At 41.4% G+C, this 22432-nt stretch overlaps 1 protein-coding gene across 1 annotated transcript in view; it reads left to right on the forward strand.

Moving 5' to 3' along the window:
* The window catches only part of ADAMTS20 (ADAM metallopeptidase with thrombospondin type 1 motif 20), a 169174-nt gene that overhangs the window by 377 nt on the left and 146365 nt on the right, over positions 1–22432 (forward strand). Inside the window, exon 2 of the mRNA XM_073331555.1 lies at positions 687–1033. Coding sequence (XP_073187656.1) covers positions 687–1033 — 347 coding nt within the window. The remainder of the gene's footprint in view (positions 1–686; positions 1034–22432) is intronic.

A 22432-nucleotide genomic window follows, 5' to 3' on the forward strand; every position in this document is an offset into this window, starting at 1 on the left:
TGTGGGGGGCCACGCGTGTGAGTGTGGAGCGCATATTCGTGTGTGTTTGTGCGGTGTGTGTAACTGGAATGGGGGGAGGGGGTGAAAAGGAGAGAGGGGTTGTGTGTGCCCTGAATGTGTGGGGCGCAAAACGGAGTGGGAGTGAACGTGTAGTACCTCGTGTCAGTGGGGAGGCTGTGGAGCCTAGGTTGGCGGGGTGGGTCAGTAGGGACTGTGTGGCATAGGGTCTGTGAGTTGGGTTGTGGGAGGCAGGCTGAGTGTGGTGCATTACCCCCCCCCCCACACACACACACTGTATGTGAATGGCACTGACTTGCGCCTCTGCTTTTTACCATGGGCATGTCAATGGAAAGGAGGCACACAGGGCAGTCTTCAGCCTCCTGCTAAGCATGCTGGGGGTCGGGGGGGGGGCACACAGTGTGTGGGGGTGTAGGAGGCCGGTCGTGTGTACGGTAGTGGGAGCTGGTACCTACAGTATGTACGAGTGTTTGGAGTGTGTATGCACTGATAATGTATGTCTCCTGGAGAGGAGACACAGGAGGGATTCCTTTGGAGACCCAAAGTCTCCTTCCTGACCCATGTCTCCTCAAGTAAGGCAGCTGCATGTTAGTGGGCAAATTTTGGATAAAAGTGTGGCTTATTTCCACACTATTTGGTAAGGATGGCTCTCTTTCTTCCTGTTGCAGAGACCTTAGTGAAGGAACTCTCTTCCTACGAGATAGTCACACCTACCCGAGTGAATGAATTTGGAGACGTTTTCCCTCACACACATCACTTCAGGAGGAGGAAAAGGAGCTTGGAGGCACCAGGGGAGCCTGCTGCTTTCAGGACACATTACCAGCTCAATGCTTATGGGCAGCTCTTCCAACTGAACTTGAGCACTGATGCAGGATTCATTGCTGCTCATTATAAAGTGATGCATGTGGGGTCCCCACAGGAGCAGCCCTCCTCTGACTTGCGCCACTGCTTCTACCGGGGGCATGTCAATGCACAGGAGACACATACGGCTGTCTTCAGCCTCTGTGGTGGCCTGGTAAGCATGCTGGTTATTGCTTCCTATTCTCCTTCATTCATTTCTTTCCCTGTTTGAAAGAGGCTCCTTTGCAGCAGAGCTCAGTCTGAAATTCTCAAGCATTATTCGAGGTAGCTGGTCATGCCAGGAGTATGTGTAGGTGTTGGCACTGTGTTGTATTGATGATTCTTTTTTGGTGAGCTATACGCATGCCATTTTCATAAGATCTGCTACTGGCATATTATAGGATTGTTTGGTATGGCATTTTAACACAGAAAAAACTCTGCCTCAGAAATACAATAAACCAGTGTTTTGATTAAGTGATGCTGTAAATCAGCATTAAACATTATATATGTACAGACGGGTAAGAAGTCAGGACTAGTGATGTGGTGTCCTGGGATAGTACAGACACTAGCCTTTCCCTGGCTATTTCTTCGTCTGCTTCCACAAATGCTGTAGGACAAGAAGATGAAGAAGAGAAGCTCCCAGTGTTCCCTGTGCCACAATCATCCAAATCTTCTGCATTGAAGTAAATAAAAAAACCTTCTGTTGACTTCAGTGAGAACAGAATTAGGCCACGTATATACTGAGCTCATGAGAGCCATAAAGCTAAGTAGATTTGTTTTATTTACTCTTCTGATTCCCACCCTGGGCTACAAAATATGAGAACTGGCCTTTTCTTCTTTATTTACAAATCACAAACTACCCAACACTCTTTGAAGATGTACACTGGCTTCTTCTTTTGCCACTTTTGTCAATTTCTTGTTTTTTCACTGTGATAATACTGCTTTATATTAAAACGAGGATGACATTATAAAGCAGTTATTTAAGTTATCCTGTCTAATATTTGGTATTTTATAGATCAAGCATTCTAAACTTGTAATGATAAAATTGTATCTCAGAGCTTTTTAATATCAAGTAGTACGTATTGACACAGAGTATATTTTTGTTTTAGTTAAACCAAACCAAACCAAAAAAAAACCACTTAGAACATATTGCAGATGTGGTAAAGGAGTAAGATATAGGGCTTATCTACATTTAAAACACTACAGCAGCGTGCTGCTCTTCAGTGAAGACGCTACCTGTGTCGACGAGAGGGATTATCCCATCAGCATAGGTATTCCACCTCCTCGAGAGGCGGTTTAACTGAGGTGTTATGGGGTCTGGATTTTTTTACACCTCTGAGTGATGTAGTTACACCAACCTAATTTCCAAGTGTAGACTAGGCCATAGAGTGAGGGCTGTTATGTTCAATAGACCTGCCATCCAAGCACAATGTTATAAAACATTTCCCTTTAAAAATATGATTGTGTAATTGCTGCTATGTTAATTTAGGACTAGATTGTGTACAGGCCTAGTCCCGTGCTGCCATGCATGCAAGTAGAAGGAGTAAGGCTTTTAGGTCTGGGCATTGGGGGCACAAGGGCTGCATATACTATACTCTTCCCTACGAGCACTTGAGCAAGGAAGATGCAGAAAATAGAGCAGAGCTAGCTGGATGTGAGTGGGGGGATTATGCAGCAATTTACAAAAGGCTGACAAATAGCATACTCCCTTCTGCGACAGTGTTAAAAGGGGAGCCCCAGAGGAAACTATACTTCAGAGGGGTGTCTTTGCTCAATTCCTTCCATGTGCTCCTTTTGGGATGGTGTAACTATGTGCTATTGTATACTCAGACCTGAGCCTGCAGACTTGGTCTAGCCCTAAAACATTGACTATTTGAGCTGAAAAAGTAAACGGTCTAGACCAGAGACTGTTTTCATGTGCATATCCAATCTTGCTTTTGAAGCATCCCTAATAAATACTGATGTACATCATAAAAAATGAAAAACCAACTCCACCCAAAACTCTACCAAAACAAAACACTATATTGCACGTACAATTCTCCCTCTTGGGAGAGGATGAGAAGTTCATCATGTTTAATGTTTTATTGAAAGGTGCTCAGACTAGATTGGTATAATAAGCTGCAGCAAATAGATCTTTCTCCTTTTACAGTTTTCATTATCTAGGAACTCCCATCCCATGTAAAGCAGTTTTTCACTACTTGAAGGGACATCACTAACCTGAAAGGCACAACTATCTGAAATATTTGTACCTATTGTATTTATAAATAATATGTAAGCTTATTGGAACTGAAAGAAGTTAGTGAAAAATATTTTTCTCAGTTTTTTAGTTTATTTGTGTTGTATAGTCAACAGCCAGTCTTTGTCATGTATAGTTTTAAATGGGACTAATCATGGAGAAAGTACTACTGTGAGTAAGGATAGTAGAATTTAGCCCTTAGTTATTTTATAACCCTTTATTGTAATTATATTGGGACAAATCCTGTCTCTTAGTGGGACCCATTTTCTCCATGTTAAACCCAGTTACTTGAGCCTGGCATGTGGAAGTGAAAGGTGCGGGAGAATTTCCCTCATTGCAATTCCCAAGAAATTAGAAGTGAGTGAAGTTTGAAAGGCTGTTTTGAGCCAAGTGATGACAGTTATGTTCTCCAGTTTCATATGCTTCAGGGGAACTGCTATGGACCAATGCTGTAAAAGTTAAGGGGAAAAAACAGGACTTAAAAATGCTACAGGAAAATTAAAATTTTTTTTAAAAATTGCTCTGAAGATGTATACAATGTACCCGAGAGTGATCAGAAGTTTAGTTGGTAAACCAGGTCTCAATACCCACTTAATCTCTTTGGCATCTTTCTCCACTTCCCTGACTTCATCCACATCCTTCAGTACTGCCTCCTAAGTTCCTACCCTCTTCCTGTTTGCATCCCTGACTCCAGTCACCCTCTCAAGCTTCTGCTGCTCTTTCTGACCTCCGTGTAAGCTGCTCCCAAGAGCATATATGGTTGCACAGTACCCAGGGAATGTTGCTTAAAGGCTGTTGACAAATTGTGTGCACTTTTGATGTGTTACATGGCAGAACTTTCACTAGGTTCAGGGATGTAAATGGCAGGGGGAGGTTAAGAGGTTATTAGGGAGTTTGTAATAATTGCAGGAGAGAATCTATAATTAGGAAAGTTGGGGATGCAGTCAAAGGCAGGAGGTTAAGTGGGCTCACAGTTGGACTTCTGATCACTTGCAAGCAGACAATTTACATCTTTTGAGTCATTTCTAAAATTTCAAACTTTATTTTCGTAAGTTCTATTTCTTTGTTTTTGTTTTTACTTTTACTGCATTAGTCAATTTTAGCTTCCTACAAGAGTGGGAAACAAGGTCTCCTGTGGATGTCACTGGCTGCATGTGGACCAAAGTGGCCTCTCAAACATTATCCAGACAGGAAAAAACAAAAGAGGTAAAAATTCATTTAATTTTACAAGTTGATTGAGAAATACAGGGAAATACTATTGAAAAGAATATTTCAATATAGTAGATGACACCGTTATTTAATAATCATGACTGGAGTGAGTCTTCAATTCAAGGTAGCTCCTATCTAAAGAAAAAGTGAGAATTAAAAAAAAATTAAACTATTTAATGCTGTAGAAACAGTAGGCTCAGCCCCTTGAGGAGAATTGTGTTGTTCTTGAGACAGACACAGGGATATGTTGTTGGACTCTAGCGAGATATAAACCATTTTCCGCAGCTGGAAGGATGGGTTGGCCAATCTTTTGCCAAATGTTATCCCCTTCTTTCATTGCAGAGGACTCCAAATCCAGCATGGTTCTATTGTGGGGTTGTATGTGTGGGAAGGGAGTATATGTAGGGATACGTGGAGCCTTTTTGCAGGTGCAGTCCTTGTATGTAGTACAGATCCCAGCTTGTCTCTGCCACACCCAAACTCTGCTGAACATAAAGCCACTGGATCTTCTGTTACATGAAGCATAGAAAAACAGAAGTGGTAAGGACTAAAGCAGTGTCAGGTGTGTAATAGTCTTCAGAGTAACTTAATTGTCACCTCTGTCACTTAAGCAGAGAATTTTTTTCAGACCCTTCTGGTAACGCCCCTCTTCTCCACACTAAATGTGGCTATTCTGATTTTGGGAGAGGGGGGAGAATTTGGGCCCAAGCGTTGATCTCCAGAACTTACTCAGTGCAAGAGGTTTTGTTTGTTTTGTTTTAATAGGGGGTGGGTGGATCACCTTTCTGGGGATTCTGAAAACAATTGTGTCTGCTACTAAGTAGGAGTGTAGTAGCTTCTTTTCAAGAAAAGTAAACAGTCCTGGAATTTGTTTTACTGAAGTGTTATTTTTAATTATATTTGGTTAAAAATTGGATGGCCGTCAGAAACTGGTACTAACATATGCCAGTGGTTAGACTCATCTGGAATTACATTATACAGATAACAGCCCACTGGTATTTGGTTTTTCCCTCTTTAATGTAGTTAAAGTACAACAGTACTAGTGAGTTGGAATAAATTGGGTTTTCAAAGAAAACTTTTACAGTGCTTGTCACTGGATGCTAAATTTTCCTTTTAGGTAACATTTAATTTTAACTAATAGTTACTTCCTAACTCTGAAGAAGAGATCAGTGTGCAGAAGCTCAGTTAAGCATATAACGTACATGAGCATCAGTATTATATCATGTAACCCTTCTACCCATCAAAGTTGGCAGCAACAAGGGCCGGGTTCAGTATCTAGGGGTTCCTTCCAATAACACAATGCAAAACCGGCTCGAGCCCCCACCCAGTGACCTGGGACAAATATTTACCACCCCTGCTGAGCGCCTCCAAGAGGCAATACTTCCCCTCTCGCAAGCACAGAGTCTGAGTGTAGCAAAAGCCTTTTAATAACAGAGAGAAACAATGTGGCATTATGTTGGGGAAACACCACCAACAGGATTCCTAACACAACCCATGAGCAAAAAAACCCACCCCAAGCAAATTGGGGTGTGTCCTTTCCCTTTGGTTCTTGAGTCCCGCAAAGTCACCCAAAGTCCCAAAAGTCCAACAACCCAGAAGTCTCTGTCCCTGGTCAGTGCAGCCCCAGAGTTCGAAAGTTTATCTGCAGAGTTTTACCTCCCGACCTGGGTGGAGATGGGGAGGGAGTGGGGGTTAAGGGGCACCTTACGTGATCCAAAGCCGATTGCCCACCTCTCCATGGAGCTCTGCTCCACCCTGCCAGCCATCCCACAAATTGCTCCGCTCTGCCAGCTACCCCCATGAGCTGCTCCAGCCATCCCACAAACTACTCCGCTCCACCAGCCGCTCCGCTCTGCCAGCCGTCCCATGAGCCGCTCCAGCTGTCTCGCAAACTGCTCCGCAATATATCTTCAGGCTCCCCAGTACTTAACACTACACTCAGTGATTTCAGCTCTTAGTAAGTTTAGCTCTTTTGTGATTTCAGCTTTTAGTAGCGGAGCCTCAGTGCTGGTGCACCATAGGCCCAAAGCGAATTCAGCTCAGCAGCGTGTAACTAGACTGCTAATAGAATCAAAATTAGCTCTGATATTCCACAGTAGAGAGAGGAGAAAGTGCAATTAGCATATAAGGCTCTTACCAGGGGGCTATACCACCAGATACTAATACCTGTCCCCAGCCTCTCACAATTCACTGAGTTTTGGGACCCATGTCCCTTGCCTAGCGAGTGCTACGTAGTTGATGGCAAGTCCCTCCATCATAACAAAAGGCCAAGTACAGTTCCACTGTCCTTGATTCACATAATCAGGATAATAATTTATTTTTCCTGCCCCAATAACAGAGAAACTGGGGATCCCATAGCAGCCAAAGTGACCATTTGGGCAGCTATGGGCTCATGCTAGGGGGGGGGTGGGTGTGCATATGCAAATGAAATCAGTCCCTGATGTTCTTTTCCACAACTTGCCACAACTCACCACCAGATGTCAGGGTGGAGCTCATCCTGACTCCGCTTACAATCAGATGGGGAAAAGATAGGAAAAATGTTACCAACTGTCAACAATTGACAAACAATCACTCTTTGGACAAATTTAATTGCTGCTGACAAACACTTAAACATTCTGAGTTCATTAGGAATCCTCTATTCTGGTAGATGAAGCTGTAACCCTAAATCTCCATAATATGTCACGGAAATACTTAAGTACTACTAGTATTGTCATCCCTCACCAACACAAATTGGCATAAGAGACAGGAATTTACTCACTGAGTAAAACTTAAGTATTGTTATGTTTATATGTAAGCAAAAAAGACAGGACAGGAATCTGTTCAAACTCTCCAGGCACTCAGTGCAATGAGAGAGAACTGGGAGTTGAATGCTTTATTTTTTCACTTGGATTTTTCAGTTGATTTTTTTCTCTGCTACTTTCTCCCTGATTCTCATAGTTTTGTCTTTTGTGCTCTCGCTTTTCCTTTCTTCAGCATGATTTCTCACTGACACTACTACTCACATACTCTGGCCTGCTTCCTGTTAACTTTCCCTCACTGTCCATTCTTGTAGACAAGGCCAATCTCTAACTAAATGGGTTTTGCATATGTCACACTTGAACAGCCATTTGTAACTAAGAGAATATTTTATTGACAACACAGTTGTCTCAAGGCTCCTCAGTCTCACTTTGCCTGTTTAAGCTCTCAGGTTTGCTTCACAATCTTTTGTTAGGCTCCCCCTCCGCCCCAGTCTAGTCAGGCATTCTACCTAAGGGGACATTTAAATGTGTGAAATAGAAGAATAGGAAAATTATTTAGTGCTCTTTATGACCATATCATGTGAGCATGTCTAACAGGATCTCTCTGCCTCTCATGGCAAAACTCAGTCATTGTGTATGGTGGCTTCTGAGTGATCAAAGGTATCTGCCTCAACTGAAATCAAGGAAGAGCAACCATTAACAGTTGAAGAACCAACAACTCATATGAACCTGTGACTCTAAAGTGAGACATGCCCTTAGAGCAGGGGTGGGCAAACTTTTTGGGCTGAGGGCCACATCTGGGTGGGGAAATTGTATGCAGGGCTGGGGCTAGGGTGTGGGGTGCGGGAGGGAGTGCAGGTTGTGGGAGGAGGTGCAGTGTGCAGGAATGGGCTCAGGGCAAGGGATTGGGTGCAGGAGGGGTGTGGAGTGCAGGAGGGGCTCAGCGCAGGGGTGCAGGAGGGGTGTGGACTGCGGGAGGGAGCTCAGGGCAGGGGGTTGGGGTTCAGGAGAGGTGCGGGGTGCTGCAGGGGGCTCAGAGCAGGGAGTTGGGGTGTAGGGTGCAGCAGGGGGCTCAGGGCAGGGGGTTGGGGTGTAGGGGGTGTTCAGGGGGCTTAGGGCAGGGAGTTGGGGGGGCAGGGTGCAGGAGGGTTTTGGGCTCCAGCTTGGCACCACTTACCTAAAGCAGCTCCGGGGTGGCAGCAGCTCGCACAGGAGCTAGGGCAGGCTCCCTGCATGCCTGCCCTGGCCTCACGCCGCGCCACTTTGGGAAGTGGCTGGCACCACGTCTCTGCGTGGCCCCTGGGGAAGTGGGGGGCACAGGGCTCTGCGCGCTGTCCTTGCCGCGCCTCCAAGTACCTCCCCCGAAGCTCCCATTGGCCGTGGTTCCCTGTTTCCGGCCAATGGGAGCTGCGGGGTGCAATGCCTGGAGGCAAGGGCAACGCGTGGAGCCCTCTGCACCCCCTTCCCTCCCGGGCCGCAGGGACCTGCGGCACCACAAGGGGCAATCCTGCGGGCTGGATCCGAAGCCCTGACGGGCCGGATCCAGCCTGCGGGACATAGTTTGCCCACCCCTGCCTTAGAGGCATGACTTTCTCCTCTTTTTCTCCCAGAGTTGTCTTTGATAGCTCACCTGCATTCTGGGCACCAAAGGCTTGAACTATCTCTTCTCCATCACAAACAAGAAAAAGATTTATTGTTAAAGCCACCTCAGTCTTGCTAGTCAAAGCTAAAATAGTGCCCACTCCTGTCCTATATCTTCTTAAATAACATAGGTCTCACTTCCAACGACTCAGTTCAGAGAAGCTAGGCTTCTGTTATCCCAGTTATTTAAGACAAACCTCATGTGTCCCCAAATGCTTCATGTAATATGGATATATCTGAACCTGATTTCTTTGAAGAGGACTCCTGTCCAAATTAGTTATTTTCCCCATCAAAATATACCTATCTTATACAAAAATATCTCTAAATTCTTAGTACAATGAATTCTTAGGACAAAATTGTACTTGATAATAGGTGGGTTGCATCTAATTCTTGTTTCACCCTCATGGATATAAGCTAACATTTTAGAAAGTAAAGTTGTGGACTCCTTATCATAAAGTAGATACCATAGTTGCAAATTGCTCTTGAAAATTCTCTCTTTTCTGATTGAGGGGAATGTCACACTCCAAACTCTCTAGGACAAACATGGACATATTCTCTGCAGAGATCCTATGAATTCTACTGTCACTGTCTTTCACCAATTTTATGCAACCACAACCTTGACTATGTATTGTTGAGCTTTCACCTCTGTATGTGACCCCTCTGAAAGTACACAGAGGGATTTCCACATACATCTTATATTGTATTGTGACACTTACATGATATATGTATTTATTTGGATTTGGACACCTATCCCAGGCTCTGAGTGCATTGACAAATCATTGTATAAACAGTTCATAATAAAAACAAGAAGAGCAGAACAGCAGCAAACCTCATCAGCCAGTCAGCAGGAAACAAAACTTCCACACTTCAGTTTTCCCCAAACTCCACACACCTTCTGCTCTCCCTGGACACATATGCAAATAGATAGTCTTTTAAGCATGCCACAAAGGTCAGCAAATTCTGGCAGCTATTATTATTTCAAACCATGAGGTGTGTGTGGGAGAGTGAATTCTACATCTGAGGTTCCCTCACAGAAAATGACCTGTCTGCAGACCTGCTCTTACAAACCAAAGGGATTTCAGCCTGAGTGCTACAGGTGATCTCAACTGCAGTATTTTCACACAGGAGAGATGCTGGCTCTCATACAGGCAGGTCCCAAACCTTTTCAGGCTTATAGGACTAAACTAACACGTTAAGTTTCACCAGCAAACCAACTAGTAGCCAATGGAGATCATAGAAGGTTGGTCTCATGTGCTCTTGGGGAGAGAGCCGCTTATTAAGCAGTCTATAACACATACTTCACTCACTTTAGCTTCCAGTTGATTTCAGATGTAGCCTTATGTAAAGTGTATTGCAGCAGACTGGATTATGGTAGCAAGGTCTGTAACTGTGAGAAGAGGTCACAATCTCCTGACTCACTGTATATTGAAAAAAGCAGTCCTAGTCACCACTGCTGTTTGATCATCTAAAAACAACTGAAAAGCTACCAGGACCTCAGAATTATGTACTGGAGTGGCACGGAGTGGATATGCGTCCTATCTCTCATCCCTAGCAAAGGGATCAATATAATCTTTGTCATATCTTCTGGTTACTTTGCCAACCTTATCATCGTCATCATCTCAATTTTATTAGTTTTGAACCACGACCAATTTGTGCTCCATGACACAATCTCTACCAGATACTGGGGGGGAGATACTTAATTATACCCTATGAGTCTCACAAACTGGAGATAGAAAACTGGTTGTGATCAGCATAATAAGACTTTAGAATCCAGTTCTTCTCACTAACTCTCCTAATAGTCCCATACACGATGAACAGGAGAAAGCTCTCCAACTGTTAGCCATCAGGATAGGGCTGTGTTTCTGTATTCTTCTTCCTCTAGTGAGAGTGTGAAGTGCCTCCACACAGATCCAGGAAGTTCTTGTTAAACAGTATTTGGGATATTTGAGTTGGTGACAGTTTATTAAATATTTTTGAAGGACAAAAGTCGGGGTATAAGTTCCACCAAAACATATTCATCCAAGAATATTAAAAGAATTGGCACAAGAAATTGCAAGCCCATTAGCAAGAATTTTTAATGAATCTGTAAACTCAGGGGTTGTACCGTATGATTGGAGAATTGCTAACATAGTTCCTATTTTTAAGAAAGGGAAAAAAAGTGATCCAAGTAATTATAGGCCTGTTAGTTTGACATCTGTAGTATGCAAGGTCTTGGAAAAAACTTTGAAGGAGAAGGTAGTTAAGGACATTGAAGTCAATGGTAAATGGGACAAAATACAACATGGTTTTACAAAAGGTAGATCGTGCCAAACCAACCTGATCTCCTTCTTTGAGAGAGTAACAGATTTTTTAGATAAAGGAAACGCAGTGGATCTAATTTACTTAGATTTTAGTAAGGCGTTTGATACTGTGCCACATGGGGAATTATTAGTTAAATTGGATAAGATGGGCATCAATAGGAAAATTGAAAGGTGGATAGGGAATTGGTTAAAGGGGAGACTACAACGGGTCCTACTGAAAGGTGAACTGTCAAGTTGGAAGGAGGTTACCAGTGGAGTTCCTCAAGGATCAGTTTTGGGACCAATCTTATTTAATCTTTTTATTACTGACCTGGGCACAAAAAGTGGGAGTGTGCTAATAAAGTTTGCAGATGATACAAAGCTGGGAGGTATTGCTAATTTAGAGAAGGACAGGGATACCCTACAGGAGGATCTGGATGACCTTGTAAACTGGAGTAATAGGAATAGGATGAAATTTAATAGTGAGAAGTGTAAGGTCATGCATTTAGGGATTAATAACAAGAATTTTAGTTATAAGCTAGGGACGCATCAACTAGAAGTAACGGAGGAGGAAAAGGACCTTGGAGTATTGGTTGATCATAGGATGACTATGAGCTGCCAATGTGATATGGCTGTGAAAAAAGCTAATGTCGTCTTGGGATGCATCAGGAGAGGTATTTCCAGTAGGGATAAGGAGGTTTTAGTACCGTTATATAAGGCACTGGTGAGACCTCACCTGGAATACTGTGTGCAGTTCTGGTCTCCCATGTTTAAGAAGGATGAATTCAAACTGGAACAGGTACAGAGAAGGGCTACTAGGATGATCCGAGGAATGGAAAACTTGTCTTATGAAAGGAGACTCAGGGAGCTTGGCTTGTTTAGCCTAACTAAAAGAAGGTTGAGGGGAGATATGATTGCTCTCTATAAATATACCAGAGAGGGAGAGGAATTATTTAAACTCAGTACCAATGTGGACACAAGAACAAATGGATATAAACTGGCCACTAGGAAATTTAGATTAGAAATTAGACGAAGGTTTCTAACCATCAGAGGAGTGAAGTTTTGGAATAGCCTTCCGAGGGAAGTAGTGGGGGCAAAAGATCTATCTTGCTTTAAGATTAAACTCGATAAGTTTATGGAGGAGATGGTATGATGGGATAACATGGTTTTGGTAATTAAATATTCATGGTAAATAGGCCCAATGGCCTGTGATGGGTTTTTAGATGGGGTAAGATCCAAGTTACCCGGGAAAGAATTTTCTGTAGTATCTGGCTGATGAATCTTGCCCATATGCTCAGGGTTTAGCTGATCGCCATATTTGGGGTCGGGAAGGAATTTTCCTCCAGGGCAGATTGGAAGGCCCTGGAGGTTTTTCGCCTTCCTCTGTAGCATGGGGCACGGGTCACTTGCTGGAGGATTCTCTGCTCCTTGAGGTCTTCAAACTACAATTTGAGGACTTCAATAGCACGGATATAGGTGTGAGGTCTTTTTTAGGAGTGGTGGGTGAAATTCTGTGGCCTGCATTGTGCAGGAGGTCAGACTAGATGATCATAATGGTCCCTTCTGACCTAAATATCTATGAATCTATAAGAACATAAGACTGGCCATACTGGGTCAGACCAAAGGTCCATCCAGCCCAGTATCCTGTCTACCGACAGTGGCCGATGCCAGGTGCCCCAGAGGCAGTGAACCTAACAGGTAATGATCAAGTGATCTTTCTCCTGCCATCCACCTCCACCATCTGACAAACAGAGGCTAGGGACACCATTCCTTACCCATCCTGTCTAATAGCCATTAATGAACTTAACCTCCATAAATTTATCCAGTTCTCTTTTAAACCGTGTTATAGTCCTAGCCTTCACAACCTCCTCAGGCTCAGAGTTCCATAGGTTGATTGTGTGCTGAGTGAAGAAGAACTTCTTTTTATTTGTTTTAAACCTGCTACCCATTAATTTCATTTGGTGGTCCCCAGTTCTTATATTATGGGAACAAATAAATAACTTTTCCTTATTTACTTTCTCCACACCACTCATGATTTTATATACCTCTGTCATATTCCCCCCTTAGTCTCCTCTTTTCCAAGCTGAAAAGTCCTAGCCTCTTTAATTTCTCCTCATATGGGACCTGTTCCAAACCCCTAATAAATTTAGTTGCCCTTTTCTGAACTTTTTCTAATGCCAGTATATCTTTTTTTAGATGAGGGGACCACATCTGTACGCAGTATTCAAGATGGGGGCGCACCATGGATTTATATAAGGGCAATAAGATAGTTTCAGTCTTATTCTCCATCCCTTTTTTAATGATTCCTAACATCTCGTTTGCTTTTTTGACTGCCGCTGCACACTGTGTGGACGTCTTCAGAGAACTATCCATGATGACTCCAAGATCTTTCTCCGGATTAGTTGTAGCTAAATTAGCCCCTATCATATTGTAGTATAGTTGGGGTTATTTTTTCCAATGTGCATTACTTTACATTTATCCACATTAAATTAATGTGTTGAAATGGATCAGAATGTGTATCAGTGATTTTTATAAGGTTTCTTTTGGGTTTATGGCTCATTCCACATGAAGCAGCACCACCTCCTGATGTGGGAGAGAAAAATAATCTCATGGTGTGTATCTTGTTATATTTGACACACAAGTGCATCTGAACTAAGACTGAAAATGGAAACTGATCTCCATTTGCTTGTAAATGCCACTGAATAGCAAAAGAACTAGCTGATTTGCTGTCAGGCTTACTACTTCGATAATTTCTTGCTCTGGTTTGAGTTGGGCAGTTGTGTCCCATTCTGTACTTTGGAAAGTTTGGGGAAGAAGGTGATTATATGTGTGTACTCACCGAAGTGCTATATGGGTCATTAACCATGCCTATCACTCTTCTTCAGGTGTTTAAACTTTCCTTGTGTCTTTGCTGGCCTATCCCAACTTCCTTTCAGAACCATTTTGTGGAAGAGACCCTGGGTTTCCTCACTTTTCACAGACTGTTCCAGTAGTTATTTCTCTTCTGTCTCAGCCTTCCTTAAGATCTTAAGAGAGTTTTGTTCATCTTGTATCAAACAGTGCTTGTTTACAAGCAAACCATTATCTATCACCATTCCAGATATCTTAAACAGAACAAATTTTATTTGGCATGGAATTGAAAATAAATAAAAAATCAAAATAATGAAAGGTAAGTCCATACAAAATATTGAAATAACTAGGCTAATACCACTGTAGAACTCATTAGCTAGGCTCTGCATTTAAATACAAAATATGAGTTAAGCCAGTGGTTTTCACCTTGTGGTTTGCGGACCCCTAGGGTGAAACTAAATTTAGACTATGTCTAAGATTTCCAAAAAGGTCCACACCTCCATTAAAATTTTTTTAGGTGTCCACAAATGAAAAAAGGTTGAAAACTACTGAGTTAAGCTATATAAAAACCTTATGTGCTAATAAGACCTTTCATCTCTGCTTCCAAGCTGATAGCTTCCTCAGAGGCCTATCCTGTCCTTTTCTTTGCAAGTTTGTATGATATGATGCAGCAAAATGTATGCAAGATCAATCTCTCTCTCTCTCTGTGTAGTTGGTATATTTTTGAGCCCATTTATATTGCAAATGCAACCAATTTACAAAACCTGATTACAGTGCTTTTGACTTCCAACCTAGTTACAATGTGGTTGCTATTTATAGTGTAGATGTGTTAAAACTTCAGACATGTAAAAGTTTATGTTAACTGTTTCATATCCCAAGCTTTAGCAAGCTTGTGCGACATGGTTATCATCTACACTGCTAATTGCAACAGTGTTGTAACTAGGTTGTCTGAGTTGGCTGTATTTGAAGTGTAAATAGATCCTTTGTGTAACTAGCATCCCTTTGTTGATAGTCTTTGTGGCTTTATATCTGTATGGTGTAGAACCCAAGTGTTAAACATTAGCATGTTGATCACTACCTCATCAATTAGCTTAAAACTTAATATACATTGAGTTAACTCAAACTTAAACATTGTATTGTGAAGTGTTAACATCTTAGATTATATTGTTTATTCTTTGTCTCTTGATACACCAACTTATAAGGGCCTCCTAATTTGCATGGTTCTATTTATATATTGTTTCATTTAATTATATATTATTTCAAAAGGAGTTTGTCCGTTTCAGGCATGTGCAACTCCCAGTTAACTCAGTAAGATTTAAGCTTGTGTAAATATGGGGGGAATTTGACTCCATGGTATGTAATTGGGTTTGAGGCAATCATTGATAGAGTCTAGTCAATTGCTCTACAGAGATATTTGGCAGATTCAGTTTGTTTCAAAATTAAATTGAAGTCTTATGTTAAACAAGTTTATTATTTTTGTTTTTATGTAGTATTTAGTAGTCTTTACCATTCCATTGGGAAGTGCTGAGAAACATAGTAATTAATAAATAATAATGCTGAAATCCCATTTAAAATAAAGAAATTGTTCAGAATAGCATGAGTATTAGGAAAATGACTTACTGTATGCTATTTTGGTTAGACTGAAAAATATGCAGTTTCCTTAAATATTTTAAAGAGTTTTTATAGGTTATTCAGGTTTTGGTATATATTACTGTGAATTTCCCATGCCTTATTTCTATTTAATGTGGAAGGTGTTTATTCATGTGATTTGTAATGCTCAGCTATATTGATCTTTTGATAATTCATATGAGCTGAGACTTGAGTTTTCCGCTTCGATTTAGTTGCCATAATATATAAACAACTTTGTTCAGACAATTGGACTTGTAGATGAGATTATCTGTTTAAGTGGTTTAATGGTCATATTTAAGGAAAGCTTAATGCTGTTTAAACTAAGTTAAATCAGTGTTTAATCAGCAGTTGAATTAAATTTTCCTCTCCTGTCCAATCATATTCACATTTCCAAGCGCGCACAATATCTTGGATATAGAACTTTAAAACTGTTTATGCATTAATGGGAATAATGATCACCTGTTGCATAATGTGACCAAGTAACTTTTTATCTTTATATGTTAAGTGGTCCTTACTAGACTTCTGAATATTGTCATATTTGTGTGTGGCTCATTCTGAGGTAGTAACAAATAGAGCTGGTCAAAAAGTGGAGAGGGGAAATTTTGGAAAAAAAAAACACCCCTTTTTTCAAATTTCAATATTTAATTGAAATTTTGAAACAGTTTGAACAGGTTTATAGTTGATCAAAAAAGGGAAAAAATGAGTGGAAAAATTTGTTGAAGCATATTGTTTGATTTTTAAAATTCAAAATTTCATCAGTCTTGAAATTCAAAAATTTTCTGCCATCTCTAGTAACAAGGGACAGAAACATATGTAGCAAACTTTTTCCTGTTTCTCAGAGTTGAACTAACCTGGGCATAGGCAGTTCTAAATTAGAGTGACAGAGGGGTAGAAATATAGATTCTTAGCTTTTATTTATTTCACTGGGTTTTAAGAACAAATAACAAGACAAGCTCCCCTGTCCTATAAAGTCTTATAATCTCAATTTACAATGAAAATGTGCTATAGTGTACAGTACATCTTCCCATGTAACACACATGAATATTGTTTTCCCTCATAAACTAAATATCACAACTTTCTGTCAACACAAGATGCAAATCGCATATTAAGTTGTAATTTCTGAATTCCACAACTTCATAACAGGCATTCCTGTTAGGATATGTTTGTCATTCTTTTGTACGCGTTATGGTACTTTTGGTGAGATTGGAACATTTGGACATGTTTCCAATGTATTTCACCAGTTGAGTGGGAGCTTTCTGCGGCAATTACAGTTACAGTACCTGAGAGACTAGTCAATTCAGTACAAGTCCGCTTTCCAAAGATATAGCATTAATATCTCATAATGAAGATTTACAAAAGTTGGACATGTTAGATCATCCAGTCCATCTTGCAAATGAAAGATTGTTCCTTGTAGTATAGTTTTAGTATTTTGTCCAGTTCATTTTTAACAGTCAAAATGGATGGCTTCCATCAGTTCTCCTGATATCCCCATTAGATTGTTTTGGCAATTTGAGCTCTTGATGAATATCGGTTTAGGGACTTAGTACTATCTTTTGATTTTAACATTCTCCACATGTTGTTAGAAGTACACGAAACTGTCTGCTTTATCTTGTGCATTGTTCTTAGGCGGAATTAATTTGTCTATCCAGAGTCCATTTTGGTAGGCCCGTTCACTTTTGAAAGCAGGTAGAAGCAGCACAAATTTTTTCTTTGCTGGATGCAAGGGTGTTTTGCTGTGAAACAGCTCTATGATGTGGGACAGTCCGTTACCTCTTTTGAGAGCAACATCCATATTCTTCACAACAGTAGCCATGTGGAGATTTTCTAAATTTGAGGATTCTGCTTTTCTTGCCTTCCTGTCTCTCCAGCCTTACTACTTACTCCCACCCACCACCCCCATTTGCCTCAAGATAAAAACTGCAAAATTGGAACCTTCCAGCTGGATCGCCTCTCATTGGATCACTGAATGTCTGTGCCTAAGCTGTCTTTCCCTTTTTCTGTATTCCTCCAAGTCAAGCTATTAACTTTCTACCAGGGCCTTCCTGCCAGTGCAAATTACTAATGATAATGGCAGAGTGTTGTTGTTAATAATTATAAAGAATCTAAAAGGGTACTCATCATTTGTCAGGCACCATGCGTCCTGAAGTCAGGCCTGTAGGGTTGCCAAGCATGAGCCTTATTCTTTGCACTACCATGCTGCAAGGCTATATAGGGAAACTGCAGCTGATATCTTGCAAGCAGAGGTTACAACCACTGACTCAGAAGAATCAGTTGACTAGCAGCCAGCTGCTGATTGGTCCCTCCTAGCATAAAGCTTCCTGTTTCTTCACCCCATCCTGTGAGGCCCCCACATGGGTGGAGCAGAGATGGGAAGAGGTGGAGCCTCGAGGGAAGAGGATGAGCGGGAGCCGGGTGGAGCGCTGACAGGGCCACAGCTGGGGTGCCCACCTTTTTGGTGGGAGTGCTCCAAAGGTGTCAGGTCAGCTGTTTGGGGAGGCTTAGTCTTCCCTGGCCTCTTATACCTGCCACCTATATTGCCATGTCCTTAGGTAAGTTGTTCCAATGGCTAATTGCCTTCCCTGTTAAAGACTTGTGCCTTATTTCTAGTCTCAATTTATTTAGCTTCAGCTTTCAGCCCCTGGATCTTGTTATGGTTTTTTCTGCTAGATTAAAGAGCTATCTACTGTCAGAAATCTCTACTCTATGTAGACATTTGTGGGTTACAATCAGGTCACCTCTTAATCTTCTCTTGGATAAACTAAATACATTCAGCTTCTTAAGTCCAAGGTGTGTCTTCCCAAACTCCTATCCTTGTAGCTCTTTTCTGAACCCTTTTCAATTTGGAAACTAAGGTTAATTTCATGTTTCTGTAGCCTCTGCTGCTATACTTGTCCATGTGTTGTTCAAAGGTGCTATTAAACACCAGGTTGTAACATGTGTATTCATATATACCTCATCAATAAATTCTGTAAGGTTTTCTTAATTTCTTCCATTACTCTTGTAGGGTAGCAAGTATGTTAGTTAAGCCTAATGAAATTTTAAACTATTCAAACAGACTCCATATAGTAGACAGAATTGTTCATCCATATAACCTAAATGTATTTTTCTTTTGATCTAATACAGACAACTGCCTAACTCATGCAGAACATCTTTGATCCATGGAATGGGTTGTTTGTCCGATGCTGATTTTTTTGTTTAATTCACTCTAGTCTAGTGGATGGGTGAGGTTCTGTGGCCTGCAATGTGCAGGAGGTCAGACTAGATGATCATGATGGTCCCTTCTGACCTTAAAGTCTATGAGAATCACAGAGGTATGTGTTAGAGAAGATGACTTTGATTTTGTAATCTTTTTCTATTATGAGATCTGCTTATGAGATCTATCTACTTTTGATATGCCTTTACTTCTTTATGGAAGTGTTTTAGACAGATTTCTGCTTATATGATTTGACATGTATCTGCAGAATGTGAGTCAGCCAAATTCCATCTTCAACTCTTGGAAAAGGCTTGAACTTCTATTTCAACATGTATTTGGCAACTTGTCTGCGTATATCTGCTAAGTGACTTGGGTTTCATTGATTTTCCGCAATTCTTTTTCATTTACTGTGCTTGGAAAATGCTGTGTTTTTCTTTGGGCTAGTCCATTATCTACAATTACATCATTTCTCTTGTAACATTTATGTCTCCTACAGGAATCTCACTGTCTGGCAATGCACTGGAATTTCATATTTAATCTATTGTAAACTTTGCAGTAAAGTTTTTGCACGTCAGGATGATATGATGTTTTTATGGATTACTGAGTTTGCCATTTATCTGATATAACATTCTGATTCAAGCATTTTGACTAATGTTGCCAGTTTTGGGAAATGAACTAAAAGTCTTTGTTTTTTTGCAAAGCAGAATGTTCCACTGAAGTCTAAAATAAATTTTCATACTCATGATCACGCTGTATGGAGTTGTTCATGACCACGAGTGCCAACCTTAGGGCAGACAGTTGGAAAAGCAGGACAGATGTCCCCAGATGGTTGTTTGTTCTATAATTTAGACTTCACCAACCCAGTAACAAATGTGAACTTCTGAAGCACAGTAACAATCTTACCATGGAGTCACAGGCAGTCCCCTTGGGCATGCCAGTCTATACTGTCACCCAGGCAAGTTGGACTTATTGATAAATAGTTATGTACAATAAAGACCACAAAAAATTCAGGTTGCTTCCAGTCTCAAGAGACTAGTCAGTTACCCCAGTTCATTTTGTACCTCAGATTTCACACCAAAGATAATCATAGGGTTAGAAGGGACAGCATCAGTCATCTAGTCTAACTCCCTCTAAGAGGCAGGATTTGTTGTGTCTAAACCATCCAAAACAGATGGCTGTCCAGCGTCCTTTTGAAAATCTCCGGTGAAGAAACTTCGACAACCTCCAGAGGCAGTCTGTTCCATTGTCCTACTGTTTTTACAGTTAGGAAGTTTTTCTTGAGATTTAATCTAAATCTGCTGTGCTGTAGATTGAATCCATTGCCTCTTGTCCTACCTTCTGTGGCAAAAGAGAACAACTTTTGTCCATCATTTTTGTGGCAGCCTTTCAAGTATCTGAAGACCGCTATCATATCCCCCTTTAATCTCCTTTTTTCCAAACTAAACATACCCAGTTCCTTCAGCCTTTGCTCATATGGCTTTTATTCCATCCCTTTGATCATCTCTGTCACTTGCCTCTGGATCATTTCAGTTTCTCAACTTCCTGTCTATACATTGGTGACCAAAACTGGACACAGTACTCAAGCTGAGGCCTAATCAGCACCGCGTAGAGCGGTGCTATCACCTCCCGGGACTTGCATGCTATACCTCTGTTAATGCAACCTAAAATTGCATTTGCTTTTTTTGCAACAGCATTGCATTGCTGACTCCAACTGAGATCCTTCTAAGCAGTGCTGCCAAGCCAGTTCCCCCCCATTCTATATTTGTGCATTTAATTTTTCTTCCGAAGTGTAGCACCTAACATTTGTCCTTGGTAGGTGCTATGCTTTGTCTTTGTTGAATTTCATTTTGTTGTTTATAGCCCAGTTCTCCAGTTTATCAAGATCCCTCTGAATTTTAGCTCTATCCTCCAAAGTATTGGTAACCCCCACAGCTTTCTGTCAACTGCAAACTTGATCAGTATGCTTTCTATACTTATCATGTCATTAATAAAGATGGTAAACAACACCGGACCCAGAGCAGATGCCTGTGGAACCCCAGTTGAGACCTCCCACAATCTGACATAATTCCATTAATAGTTACTACTATTACTAACTATAGTTTGTTTGCAGTTGTTTAACCTATTTTGTATCCACTTAATGGTGGTTCTGTCAAGCCCACATTTCTTCAGCTTATTTATCAGAATGTCATGTGGGACTGACATAATACTATGAGCCAATCCTAAAGCAAACTAAGGATTTATTAACTAGCAAAAAGAAATGAGTTATTTATAGATTAAAGCAAGAAACTTGTATACACATGAGTTATAGTCTGTACTTTCAAAAGGTGACTGAGTTGTAGTAATCTATCAGCACTGAATGTCTTTTAAGGCTTACCCAGGTTGACTGTGGGGATCTCTGCTTTTGCTTTCTAGTTCCAACCCTGTGAGACTCCAAACAGCAAAGAGATGAAGAATTTTCATGTCAGATATATTTATTTCCTCCTTCCAGAATTCACACTAATGGGACAAGCTTTCTTGCATGTAGCACATTTACAGGTGTGAGAGGGCCATCAGCCGAGTCTCTGTATCGTGATGCTGTACAATGGCCCATTTACTTTTAATAAAAGAAAAGGAGTACTTGTGGCACCTTAGAGACTAATCAATTTATTTGAGCATAAGCTTTCATGAGCTACAGCTCACTTCATCGGATGCATAAAGTGGAAAGTACAGTGAGGAGATTTTATATATACACACATGAAAAAATATACATTGTAAGGAGAGTGATCACTTAAGATGAGCTGTTACCAGCAGGAGAGTGGGGTGGGGGGAGAGAAAACCTTCAAAAGGTTTTCAGACTTCATTGGACCATGGCCCCCTTCTGAGAACAAAAAATACTACATGACCCCAGGAGGGGTGACCGAAGCCTGAGCCCTGCAGCCTCCGGTGGGGGTGGGGGTGTGTGTGTGTGCGCGCGCATGCACAAAACCAAAGCCCAAGGATTGCAGCACCAGGCGGGGGGCTGTAACTTAATCCCTGGTGCCCAGAGTTGAAGCCAAAGCCTGAAGCCTGCTGCCCAGGGCTGAAGCCCTCAGGCTTCAGCTTTGGCCCCAGGTGGTGAGGCTCGGGCTTTGGCCCTTGGCCTCAGCAAGTCTAACACCAGTCCTGGTGACACCATTAAAATGGGGTTGCAACTCACTTTGGGGTCCTGACCCACAGTTTGAGAACTGCTGTGCTAGTTAATTTTAGGATACTTATTTGAATTGCTTAACTGTAAATGTTTCTTTTTCATTCAATATTTTAATGTATTGAAAAAGTGCAAGGGGTGTTACAAGAACCTCCTTTTCCACCCCGCATTACAGCATGCTTTATGTTTCATGTTGTTGGTGCTACCTCATTTCATATTGGTAACACTGTACTATTGATTGGTTATCCCGTTTGATAAGGGCTGGAGCTTGCAGCTCTTCTGCTTTATGTGAATAATCCTTACTCATATGAGTAGTTCCACTGGAATTAATGGGCTACGTACAGAGTAAGGATTACTTTCATGAATAAAGGATTGCAAGACTGGCTACAGTGTTAAAGCCTATGATTTCTCTTTAGATGGACTGACAAGTATAAGAACCTAACAGTCTAAATCAGGGGTTCTCAACCTTTTTCGTTCTGAGACCCCCCCCAAACATGCTATAAAAACTCCACAGCCCAGCTGTGCCACAACAACTGCCAGGGCCTACATTAAGAAGGAGGGCAACTGCACGGGGCCGCACGCCACAGGGGGCCATGTGAAGCTAAGCTGCTTAGCCCTGGTTGGTGGGGCACAGGG

The sequence above is a fragment of the Lepidochelys kempii genome, chromosome 1, assembly GCF_965140265.1.
Source record: "Lepidochelys kempii isolate rLepKem1 chromosome 1, rLepKem1.hap2, whole genome shotgun sequence".
Taxonomy (NCBI): Eukaryota; Metazoa; Chordata; order Testudines; family Cheloniidae; genus Lepidochelys; species Lepidochelys kempii.